At 37.6% G+C, this 22597-nt stretch overlaps 1 protein-coding gene across 4 annotated transcripts; it reads right to left on the bottom strand.

Annotated features, from left to right (window-relative positions):
* Positions 1–204: 204 nt before the first annotated feature.
* On the bottom strand, positions 205–22438 carry AP3M1 (adaptor related protein complex 3 subunit mu 1). 4 transcript variants are annotated; one of them, XM_059900072.1, is made up of 10 exons: positions 22161–22438; positions 16633–16727; positions 12451–12726; positions 11585–11756; positions 7617–7754; positions 5457–5542; positions 4320–4453; positions 3239–3446; positions 1633–1777; positions 205–1162 (listed from the first exon to the last, which is right to left on the bottom strand). In XM_059900072.1, the coding sequence occupies exons 3-10, from the start codon at positions 12721–12723 to the stop codon at positions 1062–1064; spliced, it is 1257 nt and encodes a 418-aa protein (XP_059756055.1). In that variant the 5' UTR covers positions 12724–12726; positions 16633–16727; positions 22161–22438; the 3' UTR covers positions 205–1061. The 4 variants fall into 4 exon arrangements, with proteins under 4 accessions (XP_059756055.1, XP_059756057.1, XP_059756056.1 ...); XM_059900074.1 differs by lacking the exon at positions 22161–22438 and adding an exon at positions 21745–21946; XM_059900073.1 differs by lacking the exon at positions 22161–22438 and adding an exon at positions 21682–21763.
* Positions 22439–22597: the final 159 nt, after the last annotated feature.

Genomic DNA, 22597 nt, shown 5'->3' with positions numbered 1-22597 from the left:
CCCCTGAAGACAAGGAGTGTAGGCAAGTTGAAACCCTTAAGAACAACAACAAAAAGAGAGAAAAGATTAAAAAAAAAAAAAAAGATTGACAACAGTGAGGCAGGCACATTTTCTTCCTTTAGCTGAACTAGGGCATGAGGCCTTCAGGCTAACTGGTTTTAAGTGGTGTTGGATAAGCTTTATAAAACATGAAGATGGCAAAGGTTCACTTAAGTTTCTCTTTTACTACATTAATTTGCTTAAAATCTCAAATGCTTGTGCTTGCAATAACTTCCTAAAAGCAGAAGTAGTGTTCCCTCCCTTTTATTACCTTAAAGCATTCACCCCTTTGATACAAATCATTTTTACTGTGCTAACAGCTGAACCAAGTGGCACAAAACTGAGATGGTACTTACTGCAGCAAGGTCCCTATAAATCAAAATCTGAGCTTTACATAAAAATCTTATTTATAAAAAATACAATATCAAGTACAGTGAGAATGGAGCATGGAGCAGCAGTGCTCCCTGCCAGGGCCATGTGAAGTGGCTTTTGCTACAGTGCTTGCTTAATGGCATAAGTGAAAAGCTGAATAAGGCAAACACTTGAAGAGGCAGTTTTCTGTAAACTTCTTGGGGTGGGAGGAATTTTTCCTGTGTTGGGACAGAAGATTTGGGATGGCTAAGATCAAGTGTGACATTTGGCTGCACTTGATACATCAATTACAGACTAAGATAGCTCCTGCTGAGACCAGCTCACTTGTTTTAGGAGAGAGGTTATCACTGTAGACTTTTGCCTTGACTGTTAAAATATGCAGCCTCCAGCTGGTGTCTCCCTATGGAGGAAATCACCTCTAAAATCTTCCTAAGTGACAAGATACAAATAAGCTAAGTCATTCAGAAGTTTCCTTAGCTTAAAGCTCCTTAAGAACCCTACATTGATTACTAAGCAACTCTGTTAGCGGTGTGTGGCTCGACACAAATGCTTTAACTAGAATATGTATTCCCGTCCAATTGGTACCTAATGGTAATAAACTGTAATGACACTTGGAAAACAAACATATCTTGAGGAATTCTGGCCTCTTCTCATGTCCTCACTTGGAACTTTCCAGCTTTCGTGACATATTTGACTCCTTTAAATGGCTTATATTTCTCCCCATACATGTCCAAGCGGTTTACTTTTAAGCCTGTGTCAAAAAGAATAGGTAAGGAAAGGAATAAATTACTATCCTGGTAACACCAACCAATACAATATTTGCTTAGCAAATAGAGTTTACTACACAGTAAATCTGACATTAACCAGTGTCCTTGTCACCATTTGGAAGCAATGTTCCTTCTACCATTCACAGATTATAGCACTATGGAAGTATGGTTTTAGTTCAGATTCCCATGTGGACAAGCAGTGTCTTTTAGGATAATTCTACTTTCTGTGAGTATGAATGGCTCCTTTCTTTGTGCTTGAATGAGGGTAGGGGTGAAGGGAAGCTGTGTGAAATAAGGTGCTCTCCAAAATCACTGTACCCATAGCACAGAGTAAAAGGCATGCTGGAGCTGTTGCTCTTTGTAGAGACGGAATGTCAGTTACCCTTCTAAGATCCTAGTAGCTGACCTCAGCAAAACTCAATTACCCTTAAACACAAGTCAAATTTCTCCTTACCTGAAATGGCAAGCTGCTGGATCTTGAACTGTATGTTGAGGCTTGGATTCTCTTCTGGCTTAGGTGCTCCAGATTGTAAATTTACCAGTCCTTTAAGACTGGGGAGCTTTTGTGGAGTGATTTTTCCCACATCCCACGTTAGTACCTTAAAAAGACATAAAAAGCAAAAACATTCTGAACTATTTATTAAAGACATATGTTCAAAGACACCATAAACTTCTGTACAAAATAAAGCACAGTGTCTTGGAAACAGACCTGGGATTTCCACTGAGTTTTATCACTAATTAGTTCTGTGACTCTGAATGAAGAGTGAGGGCAGAGAACCAATGTTTGTTAAGCATCTACTTTTGGATATAGCACTGTGCTTAGCACTATTCATATGCTGTCTCATAGAAGCCTGTAATGTGAATTTTGTCTTCTTTTAACAAAGAGGAAACTAAAGCTCTGAGGTCAAATGACTTGCTCAAGGTCACACGGCTAGTTAGAGGCAAGGCTGGGATTTGAACCTACAGCTCTCTGGTGTCAAATGTTCTTTCCACTATACCACCTTTACTGTTTATCTCTGGGCCTAAGTTTATTTTTCCGTAAAATAAGAAGATGGGCCTAAATTGGTGTTTTTAAACTTTTAGTGATGGAACCCTTTGTTCAAATGAAATCTTTAGTGAGGAAGCTCAGTAACAGATGAGAAAGTGAAGCTATTATGTTTGAAGCTGGGGTGAAGGGCCAGGGATCTGGAGCTCCCCCTTCACTTCTCAGCCATGTGTGGTCTCTGGGGAGATTCTTCAAATCCTCAGGATTGGATTAGATGATCTTTAACATTCAATGGTTTTACTAAAAAAAAAACCAAAACCCCTTTTCATTTACCAGGTAGCTCAATGACTCCACTGAGGAAAAGAATCATTTTTTACCCAAGCAGGAAGCAGAGAGAAAAATCATCTTTTACAATTCCTCTGAAATCCTTCTGCTAGAGGCAAATATATGTAGGGGGAGAAGGCAGCTTTCCTAGCCAACATCCTCTGTGGAAGAGTATGAAACAATGCTTTTAAATGAGAAAGGAAGAGAAAGGTCTTAATCAATTTCTACAGAAAATTTAACAATTAATAGATTATAATATCTATTAACAATTAATAGATCATTATATCCACAAAATGCTTTTCTCTTTTTAAAAAGTTTTTTACCAGATAGCCTTAGGTTCAAATCCCAACCTTGCCTCTAACTAGCTGTGTGACTTTGAGCAAGTCACTTGACCTCAGAGCTTTAGTTTCCTTGTTTGTTAAAGGAAGACAAAATTTATATCACAGGCTTCTATGAGACATCTTCCTCATTGAAGAGTGAGTGAATCTCTGGATTATCAATGGATAAGTAAAGGCAGACTCTGAAGGAAGAAAGAATGAGTCTCACTTTTCTGTTCGTCGACTCAGCAGCAGATGCAGGATTCCCTCTTCAGGCAGTGGCAGAAGCACAGCACAGTATGCATTCTAGGTTTTGTTAGGAACTTTAATTTTAACCAAGATATTAGACCCTTCCCTCTGTCCCCCCACATCCCCAAAGCACAAAATAAAGATTGCAGAAACACTTGCTCACTCTTGATTTTAGGTGGCTGTACCTTGGTAACTGGATCAAATGTATAGCTGCCTTGTGTTGGTGTCAGGTTCATATTCAACACAACCTTTGGCATGTGAACTGTCACTGTGATTCCTTCAATAGTTTTCCCCATATTTTGCTTTGGTCCAATTGTAATATCAAATCTACCACAAGAACTGTTCTCCTTAAAACTGATGCTATGTTTCACATATACTGGTATTGCCACTAGACTAAAAAGAGAAAGAAAGACACAACCACAAAAACATACAATTAATAGTGTGAGTTCCAGAGGTGGCCTGAAAACCTCAGTCCAGAGTATCCTATACCCCCAGAACCGCAGATTGAGTATGTGTACCAGGGCAGGTTGAGTATAGCACAGTGTTCTGGAACCACTCTGCTAGGAATTATACAATTTCTGAGCAGTAAGTATACAAATCAAGATAGAAATCTAAAGCTTAATTATACTATAAACAATTGGGGCAAATAGCCCTAGTTTAAAGAAATGAATTAAGATCCCATAGAAAGATAATTTAAAATTATACAAACTAAATAAATCAGTTTCTATGTGGTAAGGGCCAAGAAACAATTCCTCTGCTTTTAAGTCCTGTTCTGATGTTACCAAAATACTCTGATATTTTCAAGGGACAAACCAGCTACAACCCATGATGCTAAATCATTTAAATCATTCATTTAAACTTCAGTGCAGAGAAGAGTGACTTCAAGCCAGTTAGTTGAAGAATGTCCTAGAGAGCTACAGGTAAGTCTGTCTCCTTCTATCAGCCATGACGTCCACAGACCACAGTAAAATTATGGCATGGGTTCACAGTTTCGCCCAGGTTATGCATGGTCCAAAATGCTTGCTCTCAGGTATATATTCTTACTACAGTCTAATTTACTACTACTCTATACTCTTAAGATTCAAGTATACTGATTATGTTAGACACACATTTTCACCAGTTCTTCCTGGGTCTCCTGGTGAGCAATGGCTAAAGGGAGCAATGATGAATTCAAGTACCCAACTTGTCAGAATGAAACAGGGAAAAGTCAGTTCTATGCAGTACACTGATATATGACAGGAGATTCTGACTGATGCATCAACATACTTTTGTGAGCTGACACGATATGATATAAGTCGGAAGTTTCCATCTGGAGGAATAAATGACAAAACTCTTTCAGATTCCCAACGCTTGAACCGGATGCAGGGGTGGAAGCTGACATCATCTAGAAGCCTTGGGTTCTGCCAGGGAAACAGAAGACAACCATATTTATAAAGTATAATGGGGCTTCCCTGGTGGCGCAGTGGTTGAGAATCTGCCTGCCAATGCGGGGGACACGGGTTCGAGCCCTGGTCTGGGAAGATCCCACATGCCGCGGAGCAACTAGGCCCGTGAGCCATAGCTACTGAGCCTGCGCGTCTGGAGCTTGTGCTCCGCAACAAGAGAGGTCGCGACAGTGAGAGGCCCGCGCACCGTGATGAAGAGTGGCCCCCACTCGCCGCAACTAGAGAAAGCCCTCGCACAGAAACCGAACTCGCACAGAAGACCCAACACAGCCAAAAATAAATAAATATTTAAAAAAAAATAAAATAAAATAAAGTATAATGAATATTGCAACTCTAATTCAGATATTGTGAGAAATTAATATGCTTCATCAAGATAGAGAAGTCATGTAAGAGTTTATTATGATCACATCAACACAACTTTACAGTTTCACAATGCTTTAAAGTCTGCAAATATTTTATATACATTATTTTATTTGAATTTCAATAACTATGAGGTAGAAAATGTGAGTGGTATCATTTCCATTTCATAGATGAAAAAACTGAGGTTCAAAGAGCTCAGGGTCAGGACAAGTTAGAGGCAGAGGTAGCATCAGAGCTCAGTTCTCTTTACGGTTCTTAGTAGTGTATCATGCTGTATCTAAAATGATGCAAAAGATCAATGCCCTTTCATATCAACAAAGCATGTAATAATTCAGGAAAAGCAGCACCACACATTTGCAGACGCCAGCCGGCCATTTAAGCTACTTCTAGCATACTCAGAGGCAAAGACCCCTCCTCAGCCTTTCCATAAAGGCAATGCTCATCATGTAAGCTACTGTCTTTGGAAGCTGTGTTAGGAATATTTCTTAGATAATCCTTTGCAATCTAAAACAAACATGTCTCAGTATTTATCATTTCATTTAGTACTTCACATGTATTAGGCTTGCAAGGAGCTACAAAACAGGAGAACAAAACTTACCATGAAAGAAAGGGAAAGGTCAGGCATTCCAGATAGCTTAATGCAAGCATCAATTACCCCCTGAATTTCTGCAAAGACTGTAGATCCTAAAGAAAGAAATAAAGGTGATAACATCATTGGAATCTGCATCTTTACTAGAGCTATCACTGTATCTGAAGTAATGGAGATATCTCCTGGGTGTCAGACATACTGAAGCTTTGCACATCTATTAAAAGGTTAGTGGACAGAGGACCCATTACACTAGTTCAGATAGCTTCTTTACTGAGTGCCATGGCCTGTACCTATCTCTGGTTAGAATATGACAATTCTAAGGAAAATCAAATCTGTCCCTATCTTTATAGTGTCAACCTTGTAAGACTGCTGGATGTGAAGTTAAAATACTTTTTTTCCAGTGATTTTTTAAATTAAAAAAAATTTTTATTCAATTTTTAAAGGTTACTTTTCATTTACAGTTATTACATTAACTGTAAATTAAACAGTTAAAACATTGGCTATATTCCGTGTTGTACAATACATTCTTGAGCTTCTCTTACACCCAATAGTTTGTGTCTCCCATTCTCCCACCCCACCCCACAATGGTAACCACTAATTTGTTCTCTATATCTGTGAGTCTGCTTCTTTTTTGTTAAATTCAATAGTTTGTTGTATTTTTTAAGATTCCACATATAAGTGATATCATACAGTATTTGTCTTTCTTTATCTGGCTTATTTCACTTAGCATAATGACCTCCAAGTCCATCCATATTGCTGCAAATAGCAAAATTTCATTCTTTTTTATGGCTGAGTAGTATTCCACTGTGTATACATCTTCTTTATCCATTTATCTGTTGATGAACACTTAGGTTGCTTCCATATCTTGGCAATTGTAAATAATGCTATGAACACTGGGGTGCATGTATCTTTTCAAATTAGTGTTTTTGTTTTCAAAATTAAAATATTTTAATGACCTTTTTTTTTTTTTTAGAATCCATATATATGTGTTAGCATACGGTATTTGTTTTTCTCTTTCTGACTTACTTCACTCTGTATGACAGACTCTAGGTCCATCCACCTCACTACAAATAGGTCAATTTCGTTCCTTTTTATGGCTGAGTAATATTCCATTGTATATATGTGCCACATCTTCTTTATCCATTCATCTGTTGATGGACACTTAGGTTGCTTCCATGTCCTGGCTATTGTAAACAGAGCTGCAATGAACATTATGGTACCATGACTCTTTTTGAATTATGGTTTTCTCAGGGTATATGCCTAGTAGTGGGATTGCTGGGTCGTATGGTAGTTCTATTTTTAGTTTTTTAAGGAGCCTCCATACTGTTCTCCATAGTGGCTGTATCAATTTACATTCCCACCAACAGTGTATGAGGGTTCCCTTTTCTCCACACCCTCTCCAGCATTTATTGTTTGTAATGGCTCCTATTTCTTAAAAGTTAACAGGAAGCTTAGTCCATTTCATTAGAAACTTGGCTAATGTTATTTAAAATATTTTAACAATAAATCAAAGTTAAAATATTTTAAATAAAATTAGACAAGTTTCTAATGAAATGGACTAAGCTTCCTGTTAACTTTTAAGAAATAGGGGCCATTATTCTTTAATAGTACAGCTATTATTCCATACAATGGAATTTTATAATAAAAAGGGCACTCACTGTAGAGATAGTGTCTATAATTCACAGTAACTCATATTCACACACCAACTAGCTGTGTGACCTTGAACAGATTACTTAACTCCTCTAAGCCTCAGTTTCCCCATGTATAAAATGTGAGGGTTGGACTAGATGTTTTTAATAAAACATTATGATTCTAATACAGTACTGTTCTTTAGTCTGGGGTCTTTACTAGAAGGACTGCACATAAAGTGGTAGCAAAAAATATGGTGCATAGTAGATATACAACAAATATTAAACTGAATAAATGGCAAGATGGAAATGAATATAGGGTAATAATTGGCTTAAAGTAAGGTGGCATGAGATCTGATTTACAAAGGTTTGGCATTTCTCAACTAGAGGTTATGAAAATAATATGTAACCTCTGGACAAAATAAACAGATTTGAAAATGAATGCCTTTCCACTGAAATGCATACTGCCAAGGGATTTCGGTTTTCTATTCAGCTTATGTCAGCTGAACTGTTTTTTCCCTGATAATATGCACACAATTACCTGATTTATCTATAATTGCATCTATTTCTTCAACGACATCAAAATAGGCTTCATTGTTTGTGTACTTTACCCCTGCTCGGCGCCATGGGATGTTGGACAGCTGCCCAGTGGGGAGTGTGTCCCCAACATTACTACTGCCTAGAAACCAGAAAAACAGAAAGCAAAGCTAACACATAAGATGCTCATGAGAAAAGCTCTTAACAGAAAAAAAACTCAAGTACTTTAGCTGCTTCTTTAGTGTTTGGGTTTTTCTCCACTGAAGTTGTGGATGGTTTACAGAATTGTCAGAGACATATCCATACCTATGTGATCAAATTTCTAGAAGACAGAAATAGGCCATGTGGTCCTGTGTCTATCTGCCAAACCAGGTTAAATTCATTTACTTATCTTTTGCTTCCTGTGTGTTAACAGTAACCTAACCTAATTCCAGTGGCTCAACAACAGAATCTCATCCTGCTACCACTGATGAAAAAAGAGGCTGGTTGTTTCAAAACCCTCTGCTGATAAAATGTCTGCACTGAGAATACAGAGTGATAAGTAGGCCATTTGGTATTCAGCTTAAATTATACATGAGATGCCGCCAAGCAGAGTTAACTGGCTGAAGAACATACTCTGGCTGTTTCCCATTTTAAGGTCAGCACACCCATATGGCACACCCACATGCAATATGGCTAATGTTCAAAATCTGGCTAATTTCCTGGTAAACTGACATATGTCTGAAAATAAGTCTGGTTGTCCAAAACATACACCCTTGAGCTGTGACATATTTAACATTCTGGTTAATTTACTTTTCCAACTCAAAAGTAGTACATGCTTAACAATAACAACAACATGTGAAAAGTTCAGAAAAGTAGCTAAAAAAAAATCTATCTTCCTATCACCGAAATACAACTACTATTAACGTTTTGGTATATTTCTTTAAACATTTCCCTCAGAACAGGTTGCATTTATTATTTTTTTCTATTTTGATAATTTTGCTTTTTTCAGATTTCACTTTAAAATATACAGTTGGCCCTTGGGACTTCCCTGGTGGCACAGTAGTTAAGAATCCGCCTGCCAATGCAGGGGACGCGGGTTCGATCCCTGGTCTGGGAAGATCCCACATGCCTCGGAGCAACTAAGCCCGTGTGCCACAACTACTGAAGCCCGCGTGCCACGACCAATGAAGCCTGTGTGCCTAGAGCCCGTGCTCCGCAACAAGAGAAGCCACCGCAATGAGAGTCTGCTTGCCGCAACTAGAGAAAGCCCACATGCAGCAACGAAGACCCAACGCAGCCTAAATAAATAAATAAAATAAATAAAAATTTATTAAAAATAATAAAAATACAGTTGACCTTTGAACAACGCAGGGTTTAGGGGTGCTGATCCCTGTGCAGTTGAAAATCCATGTATAATTTTACAGTTGGTGTTCTGTACACATGGTTCTGCATCAACAGATTCAACCAACTGTGGATTGTGTAGTACTATAATATGTATTTATTGAAAAAAATCTGACTTTAAGTGGACTTGGGCAGTTCAAACCCGTGTTTGATTGTAGTTGCAGTCAAAGTACGCATACAACTTTGTAGTGTAATTATGGTTGGTGTTCCTGTCTCCAACCCTGTTGCCTTCCAGAATTTTCTAAAAACACTGCTTTAATCTTCCTGTTCAAAAACTTTAAACGTTTCCCCACTGGCTTTATGATTAAAGCTAAATATTTAGACTAGCATTCTAGGACTTCCTCAACTTAACTTTTTAATTTTATCTCACTACTCAACTGAAAAACAGCTCTGCTTCTATTAAACAGGTTAATACAATTCAAGATTTTTCACTGTGTTTTTTCTCATACAGTTCCATCTATGAAGAATGTTCTTATTCCTCCCTCTCTTCCTAAATTCTATTGATTCTCCAGGACCCCGTCCTAGGGCTACCCACTACAGTTCAGGAGAGATTACTTTATCCACTGAACCACTCTCTTGATCTTTATAATGTATTGCCTTAACAATCCATGTTATGGGACTTCCCTGGTGGTCCAGTGGTTAAGACTCAGCGCTCCCAGTTCAGGGGGCCCGAGCTCGATCCCTGGTCAGGGAAATAGACCCTGCATGCATGCTGCAACTAAGAGTTCGCATGCAGCAACTAAGAAACCCACATGCAGCAACTAAGAAGCCTGCACGCTGCAACTAAGATCCCACATGCCGCAACTAAAGATCCCATGTGCTGCAACTAAGATCCGGAGCAGCTAAACAAATAAAAATAAAATAAATAAATATAAAAAAAATCAATTTTTAAAAATTTTATATTTCACTAATTTTTTTCTGACTATAAAATACATGTTCATTTTGGAAATCAGAAAGTATAATGCAAGAATAAAGATAATATGTAGTTCCTTAGCTGGAGATGGTATTATAAACTTTAGAACATTTTTTGTGGGAATATTTATGTATAATTAAGAGTAACTTTTTATGGTTGTGTGCTTTTTTTTTTTTTTCTTTTTTGGCCACGCTGCACAGCTTGTGCAACCTTAGTTCCCCGACCAGGGACTGAACCCGGGCTCCAGCAGTGAAAGCAAGAAGTCCTAACCACTGGACTGCCAGGGAATTCCCTGTTTGTTTTTTGTTTTTTTCCATTTAATATTACACCATGTGTACCCTCCAGTGTCACTACACCATCTATAAAGTATGGAATTGCTTTTCAAAATCTTATACTGTTACTTATATGTTTTAATTTTTTTTTCCAGTTTCTCATCCAGAGTTTATGTTTTAGGAGCAAAGACACCCCATCTTATCTTTCCTTAAATTTCTCCTGACACTCAGTCTTGCCCAGAGGATGAATAAAGGAATGATCACTTTCTTATAGGCCTCTCTTACCCCATTTTTTAGGTCAGTGCACTTGGAAAGGGGTTTGCAATGGTGGACAGTATAGCTGAAGTGGCATATAACATTTCACAGAAATCATTCTCTAGAAGACTTTGATACTTTCAAAAGTATATCATCCTCTGGATGTACCTAATTTCTAGCTATACTCAAGAATTAAACCAAAATTAGAAGTTTGTAACACAAATACAAGGCCCACAATGCATGAAATCTCACAAATAGACTAATTTTCTCTTTTTAATATATCTTCTATATGTACAAAATAAAGACTTGGAGGAGATGGTATGTACTCTGTGGTGCAGTCTTAAATTTTCTACACTCTAGTAATTGTGGGGTATGCAGCATAATGCCAGTTTTATAATGCTATTTTTTTTTAATTTATTTATTTATTTATTTATTTATGGCTGTGTTGGGTCTTCGTTTCTGTGCGAGGGCTTTCTCTAGTTGTGGCAAGCGGGGGCCACTCTTCATCGTGATGCGCGGGCCTCTATCGCGGCCTCTCTTGTTGTGGAGCACGGGCTCCAGATGCGCAGGCTCAGTAATTGTGGCTCATGGGCCCAGCTGCTCAGCGGCATGTGGGATCTTCCCAGACCAGGGCCCGAACCCGTGTCCCCTGCATTGGCAGGCAGATTCTCAACCACTGCGCCACCAGGGAAGCCCTATAATGCTATTTTTTAATTTTATTTTTTTCCCAGCTTTACTGAGATATAATTGACATATAACATTGTATTAATTTAAGGTACACAACATAATGATTTGATATATGTATATATTACAAAATGATTACCACAATAGTTAACAGCCGTCACTACATTGGCTTCTTTATGATTAACTGGGATAATTTATTCAGTCTTACTAGTTAGTGTTAAACAATAGTAATAATATTTTTGTAGTCTTGTAGCAAAATAACAGAAGAGTAATAGCCAAAAGTTCTGTATCATTTAAGATATAGTCTCTTTTCATGAAAAGAAATATACATCCATTTTAACATTATCACTAACTATAATTCTGGCCAAAATGGACTACCTTAATAATCTGCCAGATCATAAGCAAAAATGAATTGTTTATGAAGTTTTAATGGCTCAGTTCCTAACAGAGTGTGTTTCACCTTACCTGTAATAGAGTTGACGACAGAACGCAGAATTGTTGGTGGTTTAATCAATTCTTTCAAAATGTTAGATTCAGTAGCCAGTGGAAATCCATTGTCTAACATTTCTTCCAAGAGCTCATATACTATGACCACATTATCCTTAATTGCAGCCTCCGAACACTCACCAAAGTAGTCCTAACAAAATGTACATAACATTGCACAATGGAAGACATGAAGACAGGCTTGCTAAATACTTTTTGTTCTAAAGGGTAAGCTTACAGTAGCGTAATTCATTGTTTAAGATGTTGAAAATATGTAAAACAGAGGGAAAAAAACCTCCATAGTTCTATATACTATTTCTCAACATTTCCTTAATATTTTTAAATTGAATTGAATTCCTATTACATATTATGCCAGAAAGTACACTGAAATGTTAAAACAGAATGTGAACTATAAACTTCATTCCCCGATTAGGTACTCCAAAAAACAAAGATCAGTTTAAAATTATTGGTATATTCAGCAAGACAAGAAAGAAATAAAGTGTAAGTATTGGAAGATTTCATAACCAGTAAAAATCGTGGTACTATTCAGAGAAATGTATGTGGAGGGCACTATTATTTCCTGATGACATAATTTATAATACATAAAAAAAATACAGCTTCCATGACCATGAGATTGTTTTGTTCTTCTAAAACAGTAACTGGAGCACCATGTGTACTACTGTATGCCCTACTAAAAAGGTTTATGTTTATGAACTTATGCTTAGTTGAAAAGAAGAGGGAGAGAGAGACAGAGAAACAGACTATACAGCAAAAACTGGGTATTTAAAGAATATAATCATAATATAACTTGGATAATTCAAATTCAAAATATCTGATGAATAACCAACCTGAAAAGTATCAGCAACTCGATGTAGGAACTCAATTACAAAGAGAGGTGGCACTTCAGTCTGTATGACAGAGACAAAGAAGAGCTTATCCCGGTAGATACTGATGAGGTAGTGGTGAGGTGTTGAAATAACAGGTGGTACATTTTCAACATCAGCTGCTTTCTCTTGAGCTTCAAAGAAATAATCACAGACAGACTGGCTCACAACACTCTTCCAGTGCTTCTCTAGAAATATGTCACCGGAACAGTTTATGAGAAATAGACTGTGGATCATTTTCTGGGGAAGGAAAAAAGTTTAAATTTAGTATATATCAAAAAAGTATCCTTGTATTATCTGGACACCAAAACCAGACAAAGGCAATACAAGAAACTACAGACCAATATCAGTTAAGACTATAGGTGTAAAAATCCTCAACAAAATACTAGCAAACTGAATCCAGCAACATATAAAAAAAGATTATAACCCTGACCAAGTGGGATTTATTCAAGAATGCAAGGTTCGTTCAACATATGAAAATCAATCAACACAATATACAATATTCATAAAATAAAAAACAAAAAATATAATCATTTCAAAAGGCGCAGAAAAATCATCTGACAAAATCCAACAACCTTTTGTAATTAAAAACATTTAAACTAGGAATTGAAAGAAACTTCCTCAACCTGATAAAGAGCATCTATGAAAATCCCATAGCTAGGGACTTCCCTGGTGGCGCAGTGGTTAAGAATCTGCCTGCCAATGCAGGGGACATGGGTTCGAGCCCTGGTCCGGGAAGATCCCACATGCTGCGGAGCAACTAAGCCTGTGTGCCACAACTACTGATCCTGCGCTCTAGAGCCAGTGTGCCAAAACTACTGAGCCCATGTGCCACAACTACTGAGCCTGCACTCTAGAACCCATGCTCCGCAACAAGAGAAGCCACCGCAATGAGAAGCCCGCGCTCTGCAACGAAGAGTAGCCCCCACTCTCCGCAACTAGAGGAAGCCCGCGCACAGCAACGAAGACCCAGTGCAGCCAAAAACAAACAAATAAATTAATTAATTAATTAAAAAAAAAAAGAAAAGAAAATCCCATAGCTAACATTTAATACTTAAAGACCAAAAGCTTTCCACTTAACATAAAGAACAAACAATGATGTCATTTTCACCACTTCTATTCAATGTGGTACTGGAGGTTCTAGCCAGGGCAATTAAGCAAGAAAATGAAACAGAAGGCTTCCAAATTGGAAAGGAAGAAGCAAAACGATCTCTATTTCCAGATGATATTATCTTGCATGTAGAAAATTCTAAGAATTACACATACACATGCACACACTAATTACTAGAGCAATAAATGAGTTAAGCAAGGTTGCAAAATATAAAATTAATATAAAATATCAAGTATTTCTACACATTAGCAATGAATAATCTGAAAATGAAATTGAGAAAGCAATTCAAAAGCATCAAAAAGATCAAAATATTTAGGAAAAAATTTAACAAAAGAAGTGTAAGACCTGTACATTGAATATTATAGAACATCACTGAAAGAAATTTAAAAGACCTAAAAAAATGGGAAGACCTTTCATGCTTACGGATTGGAAGACTTAATACTGTTAAGATGACATGACTCCCCAAATTGATCTACAGATTCAATGCAATCCCTATTAGTATACCAGCTGCCTTTTTTTAATGGAAACTGAGAGGCTGATCCTGAAATTCATATGGAGATGAAAGAGACCAAGAATAACCAAAACAATCCTGAAAAAGAAGAACAAACTTGGAGGACTCACACTTCCTGATTTCAAAACTTGATGTAAGGTACAGTGAGGTGCTGGCACAAAGAGAGTCATACAGATCAATGGAATAGAATTGAAAGTTCTTAAAATAACCCTTACGTATACGGTCAACTGATTTTTGACAAGAGTGCTAAGACCATTCAGTGGGGGAGAGGATAGTCTTTTCAACAAATGGTGCTGGGACAACTGGATTTCCACATGCATAATAAAGAAGTTGGACTGCTATCTCATACCATATACAAAACTTAATACAAAATGTATCAAAGACCTAAATATAAGAGCTACAACAATAAAACTCTTAGAAAAAATATATGCATAAATCTTCATGACCCTGGATTAGAAAATGTTTTTAAGATATGACATCAAAAGCACAAGGAACAAAAGAAAAAAACAGATAACGCAGACTTACATCAGAATTAAAACCTCTGTGCTTCAAAAGGCATTATCAAGAAAGTAAAAAGACAACCTTCAGAATGAGAAAATAATTGCAAACCATACATCTTACAAGGGACTACTATCCAGAATATATAAAGAACTCTTACAACTCAATAATAAAAAGACAAATAACCCAATAAAAAATGTGCAAAGAATTTGAAAAGACATTTCTCCAAGGAAGATATACAAACAATTGGCTGATACGCACTAGAGAAGATGCTCACTATCTTTTCAAAATATGAACTAAAATCACAATGAGATAACATTTCATATTCTCTAGGCTAGATATAATCAAATCAAAAGGCAGACAATAACAGGTGTAGACAAGTTTGTGAAGAAACTGGAACCCTCATACATTGCTGGTAGGAATGTAAAACAGTGCAGCTGTGCGGAAAGCAGTTTTGAGTTCTTCAGAAAGTTAAAGACTGAGTTACCAAATGACCCAACAATTCTACTCCTAGGTATACACCCAAGAGAACTGGAAACATATGTCCATACAAAAACTTGTACACGAATGTTCTTAGCAACATTATTTATAATAGTCAAAAAGTGGAAACAATCCAAATGTCTATCAACTGATGAATGGATTCATCAACTGATGAATGGATTCATCAACCAATGAATGGATAAATAATAAATATCCAAAATGAAATGTTATTCAGCCATAAAAAGAAATGAAGTACCAGTACAGGCTACAACAGGATGAACCTTTAAAACATTATGCTAAGTGAAAGAAACCAGATACAAAAGATCACATATTGTATGATTCCATTTGTATGAAATGTCTAGGATTCAGGCAAATGCACAGAGACAGAAAGTAGATTAGTGGTTGCTAGGGGCTGGGTAGAGGGGGAAGAATGGGGAGTTACTGGTTTTTGTATTTCTTTTTGAGGTGATAAAAATCTTCTGGAATTAGAGGGACTTCCCTGGTGGTGCAGTGGTTAAGAATCTGCCTGCCAATGCGGGGGACACGGGTTCGATCGAGCCCTGTTCTGGGAGGATCCCACATGCTGCGGGGCAGCTAAGCCCGTGAGCCACAACTACTGAGCCTGTGATCTAGGGCCCACGAGCCACAACTACTGAAGCCCATGTGCCTACAGCCTGTGTTCCACAACAAGAGAAGCCACTGCAATGAGAAGCCCGCGTACTGCAACGAAAAGCAGTCCCCGCTTGCTGCAACTAGAGAAAGCCCATGCGCAGCAACGAAGACCCAACACAGCCAAAAATAAATAAATAAAATAAATTTATAAAAAAATAAAAATAAAAAATCTTCTGGAATTAGAGATTTGTGAATATACTGAAAACTACTAAACTTCACATTTTTAGAAAACTGCAGTTTAGTAGTTTTCAGTCTAAAAAATGCTGTTTTAATATAATTATTTTTTCAATTAATAAAAAGTATTCTTTAATACCTTGTAACACACAAATCCACTCCCAGGTGGATTAACAGAAATGTGTACAAATGTGCACAAAAAACATGTATAAAAACATACTGTAATAGTGAAAACTATTATTATTTATTAATAGTACAATGGGAAAATAAACTAGTGTGTTATTAAAGGGAAATACACAGCAATGAAAATGAATAAACTATTGCTACATGAAACAAATATGGACGAATCTTACAAACACAATATTGAACAAAGCCAGACACAAAAGGATACATACAGTATGATTCTATTTATATGAAGTTCTAGAACAGACAAAGCTAATCTATAGTTTGAGAAATCAAATGGTTTCTTTTAGGAAGGAGAGTGGGGGTGATGACTGAGACAGGAACAGGGTTGGTCTCCTAAGGTGCCAGTAATGTTTTATTTCTTGATCTAGATGATGGTTACAAGTTGCGTTCATTTTGTGATAATTCATTGGGCTTTATGTTATGGCTTGTATACTTTTCTGAGTGTTAGTTATGCTTCAAATAAAAAGTTTATTGTCCTTGTAATATGGGAGACAGTGGACAAACATCTAATTACCTTAACTTGCTCCTTTCTTTTATATAGATAACATCAGTATCAGGTGTTTAGTGGTCCATTCATTCAAAATTACAGTAGTGAATGATAAATGTAGCCTAAGGAGAAAGAATATAAAATCTATGAATATAATAATTTCTATGTATGAAGATAAATTCCAAAGAGGAAAGGAAGAGTTTCCAGAATGAATTCATTCAATTCTATTGACACAGAAAACAATGACATCAACCTGACCAGTTCTTTTTATAGGAAGTCATTTACTTAATGAAAGCAGTTGACATTTAAAGACTATTTGGTGATGATTTCCTCTTCCCATTTGGTGAATGTTCAATAGTTATTAAGTAAATAATACTAATTACTAAGATGTGCTTTAGCAATTATTGTATTAATAAAGTATGGATGCTGTTAATATTGATAGTTTAGGGTTCCAGTTTATTAGAAAAAGAAAATGTTTCTTTGTTCAAAGGCATCTCTATTTAGCCAAGTAATCAACCTGAGGTGGCAGCAATAAACGCTGATACCTCAGGCTTTGGACCTACTAAATTTTTCCGGATTAATATCTGGAACCTCCTAAATCTTTCCACTTTATCTAGTCAGATGCTTTGTTTAATAGGTTTGCTTTGTGTCAGTTTCTATTTGAGTGTTAAAATACTGCCACTGGAATACAGAGAACCTACTGACTTTTAACCTCTGTTCTCTGATACACTTTAAAAAAATAGAACAGGAGTACCCAGCAATAAGATCTGCAACTAAATTTGCATTATGATGCCTTTTGTGGAATAAAATTTTCATCTGAAATATAAAGTACGATTTAAAGTGGAACATTGGCATCAACTCAATGAGACCCATATTTGAGCACTTCAGGTGAGCCCCCTATGGAATACAGCATCCTTCACAATAATTAATTTTCAGCTTCATTCAAAGTTTTATTCATTAAAGATAAATGAATTAATAATATCTAAAATTGAGTACTTACTGTGGGCCAGACACTATCCTAGGCACTTTTCTTATATTATCTTATTTAATCCTCACAACTCAATGCTATAATACTGTTCTTATCCCCATTTTACAGATAAGACAATGAAGTCTTGGAAATGATAAGTCAATTATCTAAGATGATACAATAAGTACCAGAGCTAGGATTCAAACCCAGATCTAGTTGAATCTTGAGCTCCTGTTCTTACCTGCCTCTTAGAAACTAATTATCAGGAACACACTCTATTGCATCAGTGTCCAGTACAATTTACTGCAATAATGGACATGTCCTCTATCTGTGCTGTCCGATACAGCAGCCACTAGTCACATGTGAGAACCTGAAATGTGGCTAATGCAACTGAGGTACTGAAGTTTTAATTTTAATTAATTTAAATTTAAATAACTACACGGAGCTGGCTGTTATCATATTGGACTGGGCAGCAAATGTGTTGTTTGAGCTTCTAATTTAAGAGGAAGAGTTGAAGGATATGCCTCTTGTTTAGTTAGAAGCCAAAATGTATTCTAATAAATTATTTAGACCAGAAATTATATTTAAGAGAGCTGACATAGGTTATCTTCTTAAACTATTCATCCTAAAGAAAGTGTAGTTCACATGGATCTGTGGTACTCCATTGCCACAATATACCCTAAAAAAGCTGCTTATTCTTGAAGCAAGTGACTTTGTAGTTTCTTTATTAGAGTGGCCAGATTCCTACTCATCCTCTTAAGCTGGTGAAAAATTCTTTCCAGGAAAAGTTTCCACCAAAGTTGTTTTCATTGGCAGTAGTTTAGGTCTCAGAAGAATAGAGCAAGTTAAACTGCCATCTGGATTTATTGCTGTTGTCCTCAGTGCTGAGATGAAAGCACAGCACTTGCAGCTTTCAACAGTGCTTAGCTTCAAAACCCATCTTAACCTTCTATTATAGGAAGAAAGCTTATTTCTTCTATCCATATTAAGACCAAGGGCCTAATGCAAAAAACAAATACCACATGCAGCAGTGTAAATTTGCTTGTTTCTTTAGCTACTTATCCTTTGAGTAGCTGCAGTTCTTTCTTTCATTATTTTAATAAACTTTCTGGGAAAGCTACCACCACAACTATCTTTTTGTTCCTAGTGACTTCTGAGTCAGAAAACAGAATTCTCCAAGCTTATTTTAAAGCCACTTAAGAAACTGTGTTCAGAGGCAGTTCCATCAGAGCTTTGACTGCAGCTTAAATACTTCATAAACCCTCTTTACTGAACGTTGAACACACTCACCCTGATGATTCACAAGCAGTGCAATTACAATAGTCAAAATATCCTTGGAAGAGAGTGTCTAAAAAAGAAAATGTATTCCTTCTGTATATAACAGAATGGAGGCATAGAAGGGCCTGTATCTAAGGTGAGAGAATGAAACCAGAATATAATCTAGCTATTCTGATTTTTAACCAATATTTTGACCCTGTTCATTCAACAGTTTTGAATGTTTTATATATTAAGCAGTGGGGATACAAGGTGAACAAAATAAGAGTCCCTGAACTCACAGCATTTAGAGTTCAGCAAAGAAGGCAAACAATTTAATACAGTAAGATGATAGGGGAAATACAGTGTGCTATAAAAATCCACAAGGCTTCAAGGTGAGAAAGAACGTAAGACAAAGAAATCCAGTACAAATTTAGCAACTTCAGAAGGAGGATGGAAGTGATGAGATGAGAATGGAGAAGAAGATAAGCAGAGATGGGTTCACTTTATTCTCAGTGCAATGTAAAATCATTTTTTATGGTTTTATGCAGGGGATTCATGCAACCCAATTTACCGTTTTAAGATCGCACTGTGGAAACTGGATAATTGGGCAACTGAATATTGTGACACTAGTTGAGAGATGAGTTATGTGGTGGTCTAGACTAGAGTGTTGATAATAGGGATGAGTAAAACGAAAAGATAAGAGAAACATTTAGGGTTGAGAAAAGTTTGGGGGGTGGGAACAGGCAGTGGAGATGAGAGGGAAAACGAGGGATTCAGCCCTGGTCCTAAATAATCTGACCCAATTCTGGATATATTTGACCCCAATGGATATATTCAAAAGACCATTGTATATATAGGTCTGGTGCTTCAGAGAGAAGCCAAACTGGAGATAGATTTGTGAGTACTGTAATCATGATTTTTTATTAATGCAAAATATAACTATAAGGAGACTAAAACTACAAAGAGAGAATGTGTAGAGTAGAAGAGAACCTATGGAAGGAACTTCAAAATCTGAGTAGCATGTGGGTCAAGGAAGTGGACCTGGAAAAAGACTGAGAAGACGTGGCTGAAGAGGGATAAGAAAAAAAAAGGGGGGGGTAGTTTACTAACCAGAGTATGTTAGTGTGTTTCCAGAAAAAAGAAGTGGTAAACATTTTAAATGGCACAAAGAGGTCAAGCTACAAGGAAAACTGAAAATGTCTGTTATTTTACAGTGTTTCTCAACTTTCATTATTGCATCCTAAGATGTCTTTTCAGACTCCCCTTCACTCACACCCCTCCTCCATAAAATTTTAATACCACAGAATATTTCTGTACACCTCTTTATGTACCATAAATAGCTGTGCTTTATACATAAAAGTATGATTTTTTTTTTTTTTTTTGGCCTCAAAGGAAGCAAATTTTCAGCCTGATGAGAACGTACAATTTAACACATAGAGGCCATTTGGTGATCTTAGTAAGGGCAGTTTCAGTGGTAGCTCAGTGGAATGGTGGAAACAACATATACTGCAGTGGGCTGAGAAATAAATAGCAAGAAGTTGGAAAAACAGAGATGAGAGTAGATGATCCATTCAAGAACTATAGCTATGAAGGAGAGAAAAAGACAAGAAAATAAATGGAAGTAGTTCATAAAGTTAAGAAAGAATATTTTTAAATGCTGAAGGAAAAATGTGAGTAGAAGGGGAAAGGCTGATGAATTAGAGAGAGGAAATAACTTAACCAAAGAAAAAAAAAAGACCCTGAGAAGGTAGGAGAGGATGGCACTGGGAAACTAGGTGAAAGGATTTGCCTTCCCTAAGGAGAAGGGACACTTTTTCCTCTTTAAACAGAAGGGTAGCAGATTTGTATATTTGGTTGCAAGAAGATGATGGCTTCTATTTTCTCTGTGTAATAGGAGAGAAAGTCATTTGTTGAGAGAGAGCGAATTCCTTTTCTCTACAAATACCATTCGTTATGTGTGAATTGAAATATTATTGAGCTACTTAAAAATATCTAGTCTGCAGGGAACTCCAATAGCCTATTATGTTGACTGTTTAAAAACATTGTAAAATCCTAAGATTCAGTAAGAAAAGCTAACCTTATTGCCAAGAGAGCATTCCTACTAAAGGTATGTTAAGATTCAGGTAATTTTTCATTCATTTCAATCCTCCACTTTTCCTATGGTCTCAAATGAAAGTGTCCTCCGTTCTTCCTAACACTAATTTTTCCACTTGTAATTTTGATCCCATATCCTTTTCTCTCTTCCCAAGTCTTATCTCCTGTTTCTTGAATGTTTAATCTTATACATTAGTTACTTGCTTTCTGCTCTCACACAGAACAAACAAACCCCAAACCTTTTAGGGACCTTGCCAACCATCTTTCACTTCATGCTCCAAACGAAGAAGCATTAGTCTACACTTGCAGTCTCTCCTCTCAATAACTGACTCTATTAAAGCAGTTCTCTCAAATGACCCAATGACTTCCTAATCATCAAATCCAACGACCTATTCTCAGACTTCAACTTCCTCGTTTGATCCTTGCAGCATTTCATGTCACTGATAAGTTTCCCCAAAACAAAACAAATACTTCTTACCAAATTATACGGAACTTCACCTGTCTTGGTTCTCCCCTGGAAAGTTTCTTTCTGGCTTACTTATAAGGATTTTTTTTAAAAAAATAAACTTTTCTTTCATCTTCACCTAAACTACTGTTTCAAACTCGATATATTCCAAGCTCCACAAAATTCCTCCTTCTCATGTGAGGACTCCTAATTTTATACAGGTATCAAGTTCTTAATCAAGCTTCAGCTTCGGGTTCAATCCAAATCCACCAAATCCAACCAAGCACATCGTTTATCACTTTTCCATACTCACTGTCACCTCCTCAGTTTAGAATCCTATCAACTCGTTTCTGAAGAACTGCAACACCGTCCTCACCGCATTACCCCACGCTCATCCAGGCGCCACCCTCTAACGGGACGTCCGCTCAGGACAGTTAAGGATTTTGTCCTCCACAGCAGAAGCCTGGGGGTGAGGTCCGAGTCGTCGGTACTTCAGCTCTCCGTGGGTGACAAGACCTTTTTCCCGCGTCAGAGCACGGTGAGGGACCCCAATGAGCCTGAACCTCTTGAGCCTGAGGGCCTGAAAACACTGGGCTGCAGGTGCACCGTTCCCTTCCGGCCCAGCTGGCAAGAAAGACCGGAAGGCCAGGAGGGAGGCGCGGCCCCGGTCCACAGCACCGGAGACGCACCCGCACCCCAGACAGCAGTCCAGAGCCCGAGCTATTCAGCCTACGTCCCAGTTTTCGTGATGCCCCCCCCCCCGTCCGCAGACCCCCAGCCCCCCACACTCACCCCGACTCCTGGGCCAGTCAGTGATTCGACGCGGGGTCCTCTCCGCACGGAGGCCTAGGCAGCTGAGATCGTGAGGACCCCGCAGTTGGGATGCCGGATAGATTGCCTGACTAACAGCTTCAAAGTAACCAACAGTATTGGAAAGAGTAAATGAGTGAGAAGACGTTGAATGAGGAGAAAGACGTCTTTTGAATTTTAGGATATAATCTTCTAGATCATCCAGAGTCTAGATGAATGGGAGCTTTCACATCTTCTGGACTTAGGCGCTCATCCGCAGCCTAAACCAGTCAGGGTGTCCCTACAGTCGGGAGGGCGGGGTTAGGAAGAGCTGTGTACTAGCCAATGGGTGAGGCCGAGAGGTAGAGCCAAATGGCTGTGGCTGGGAGAGGCACGAACTGGGAGGAGCCTAGAGGGGCGGGGTTTCGAGACAAGGAGGA

Source organism: Balaenoptera ricei, chromosome 16, assembly GCF_028023285.1.
Source record: "Balaenoptera ricei isolate mBalRic1 chromosome 16, mBalRic1.hap2, whole genome shotgun sequence".
Lineage (NCBI taxonomy): Eukaryota > Metazoa > Chordata > Mammalia > Artiodactyla > Balaenopteridae > Balaenoptera > Balaenoptera ricei.
This window is presented reverse-complemented; position numbering and strand designations above follow the sequence as displayed.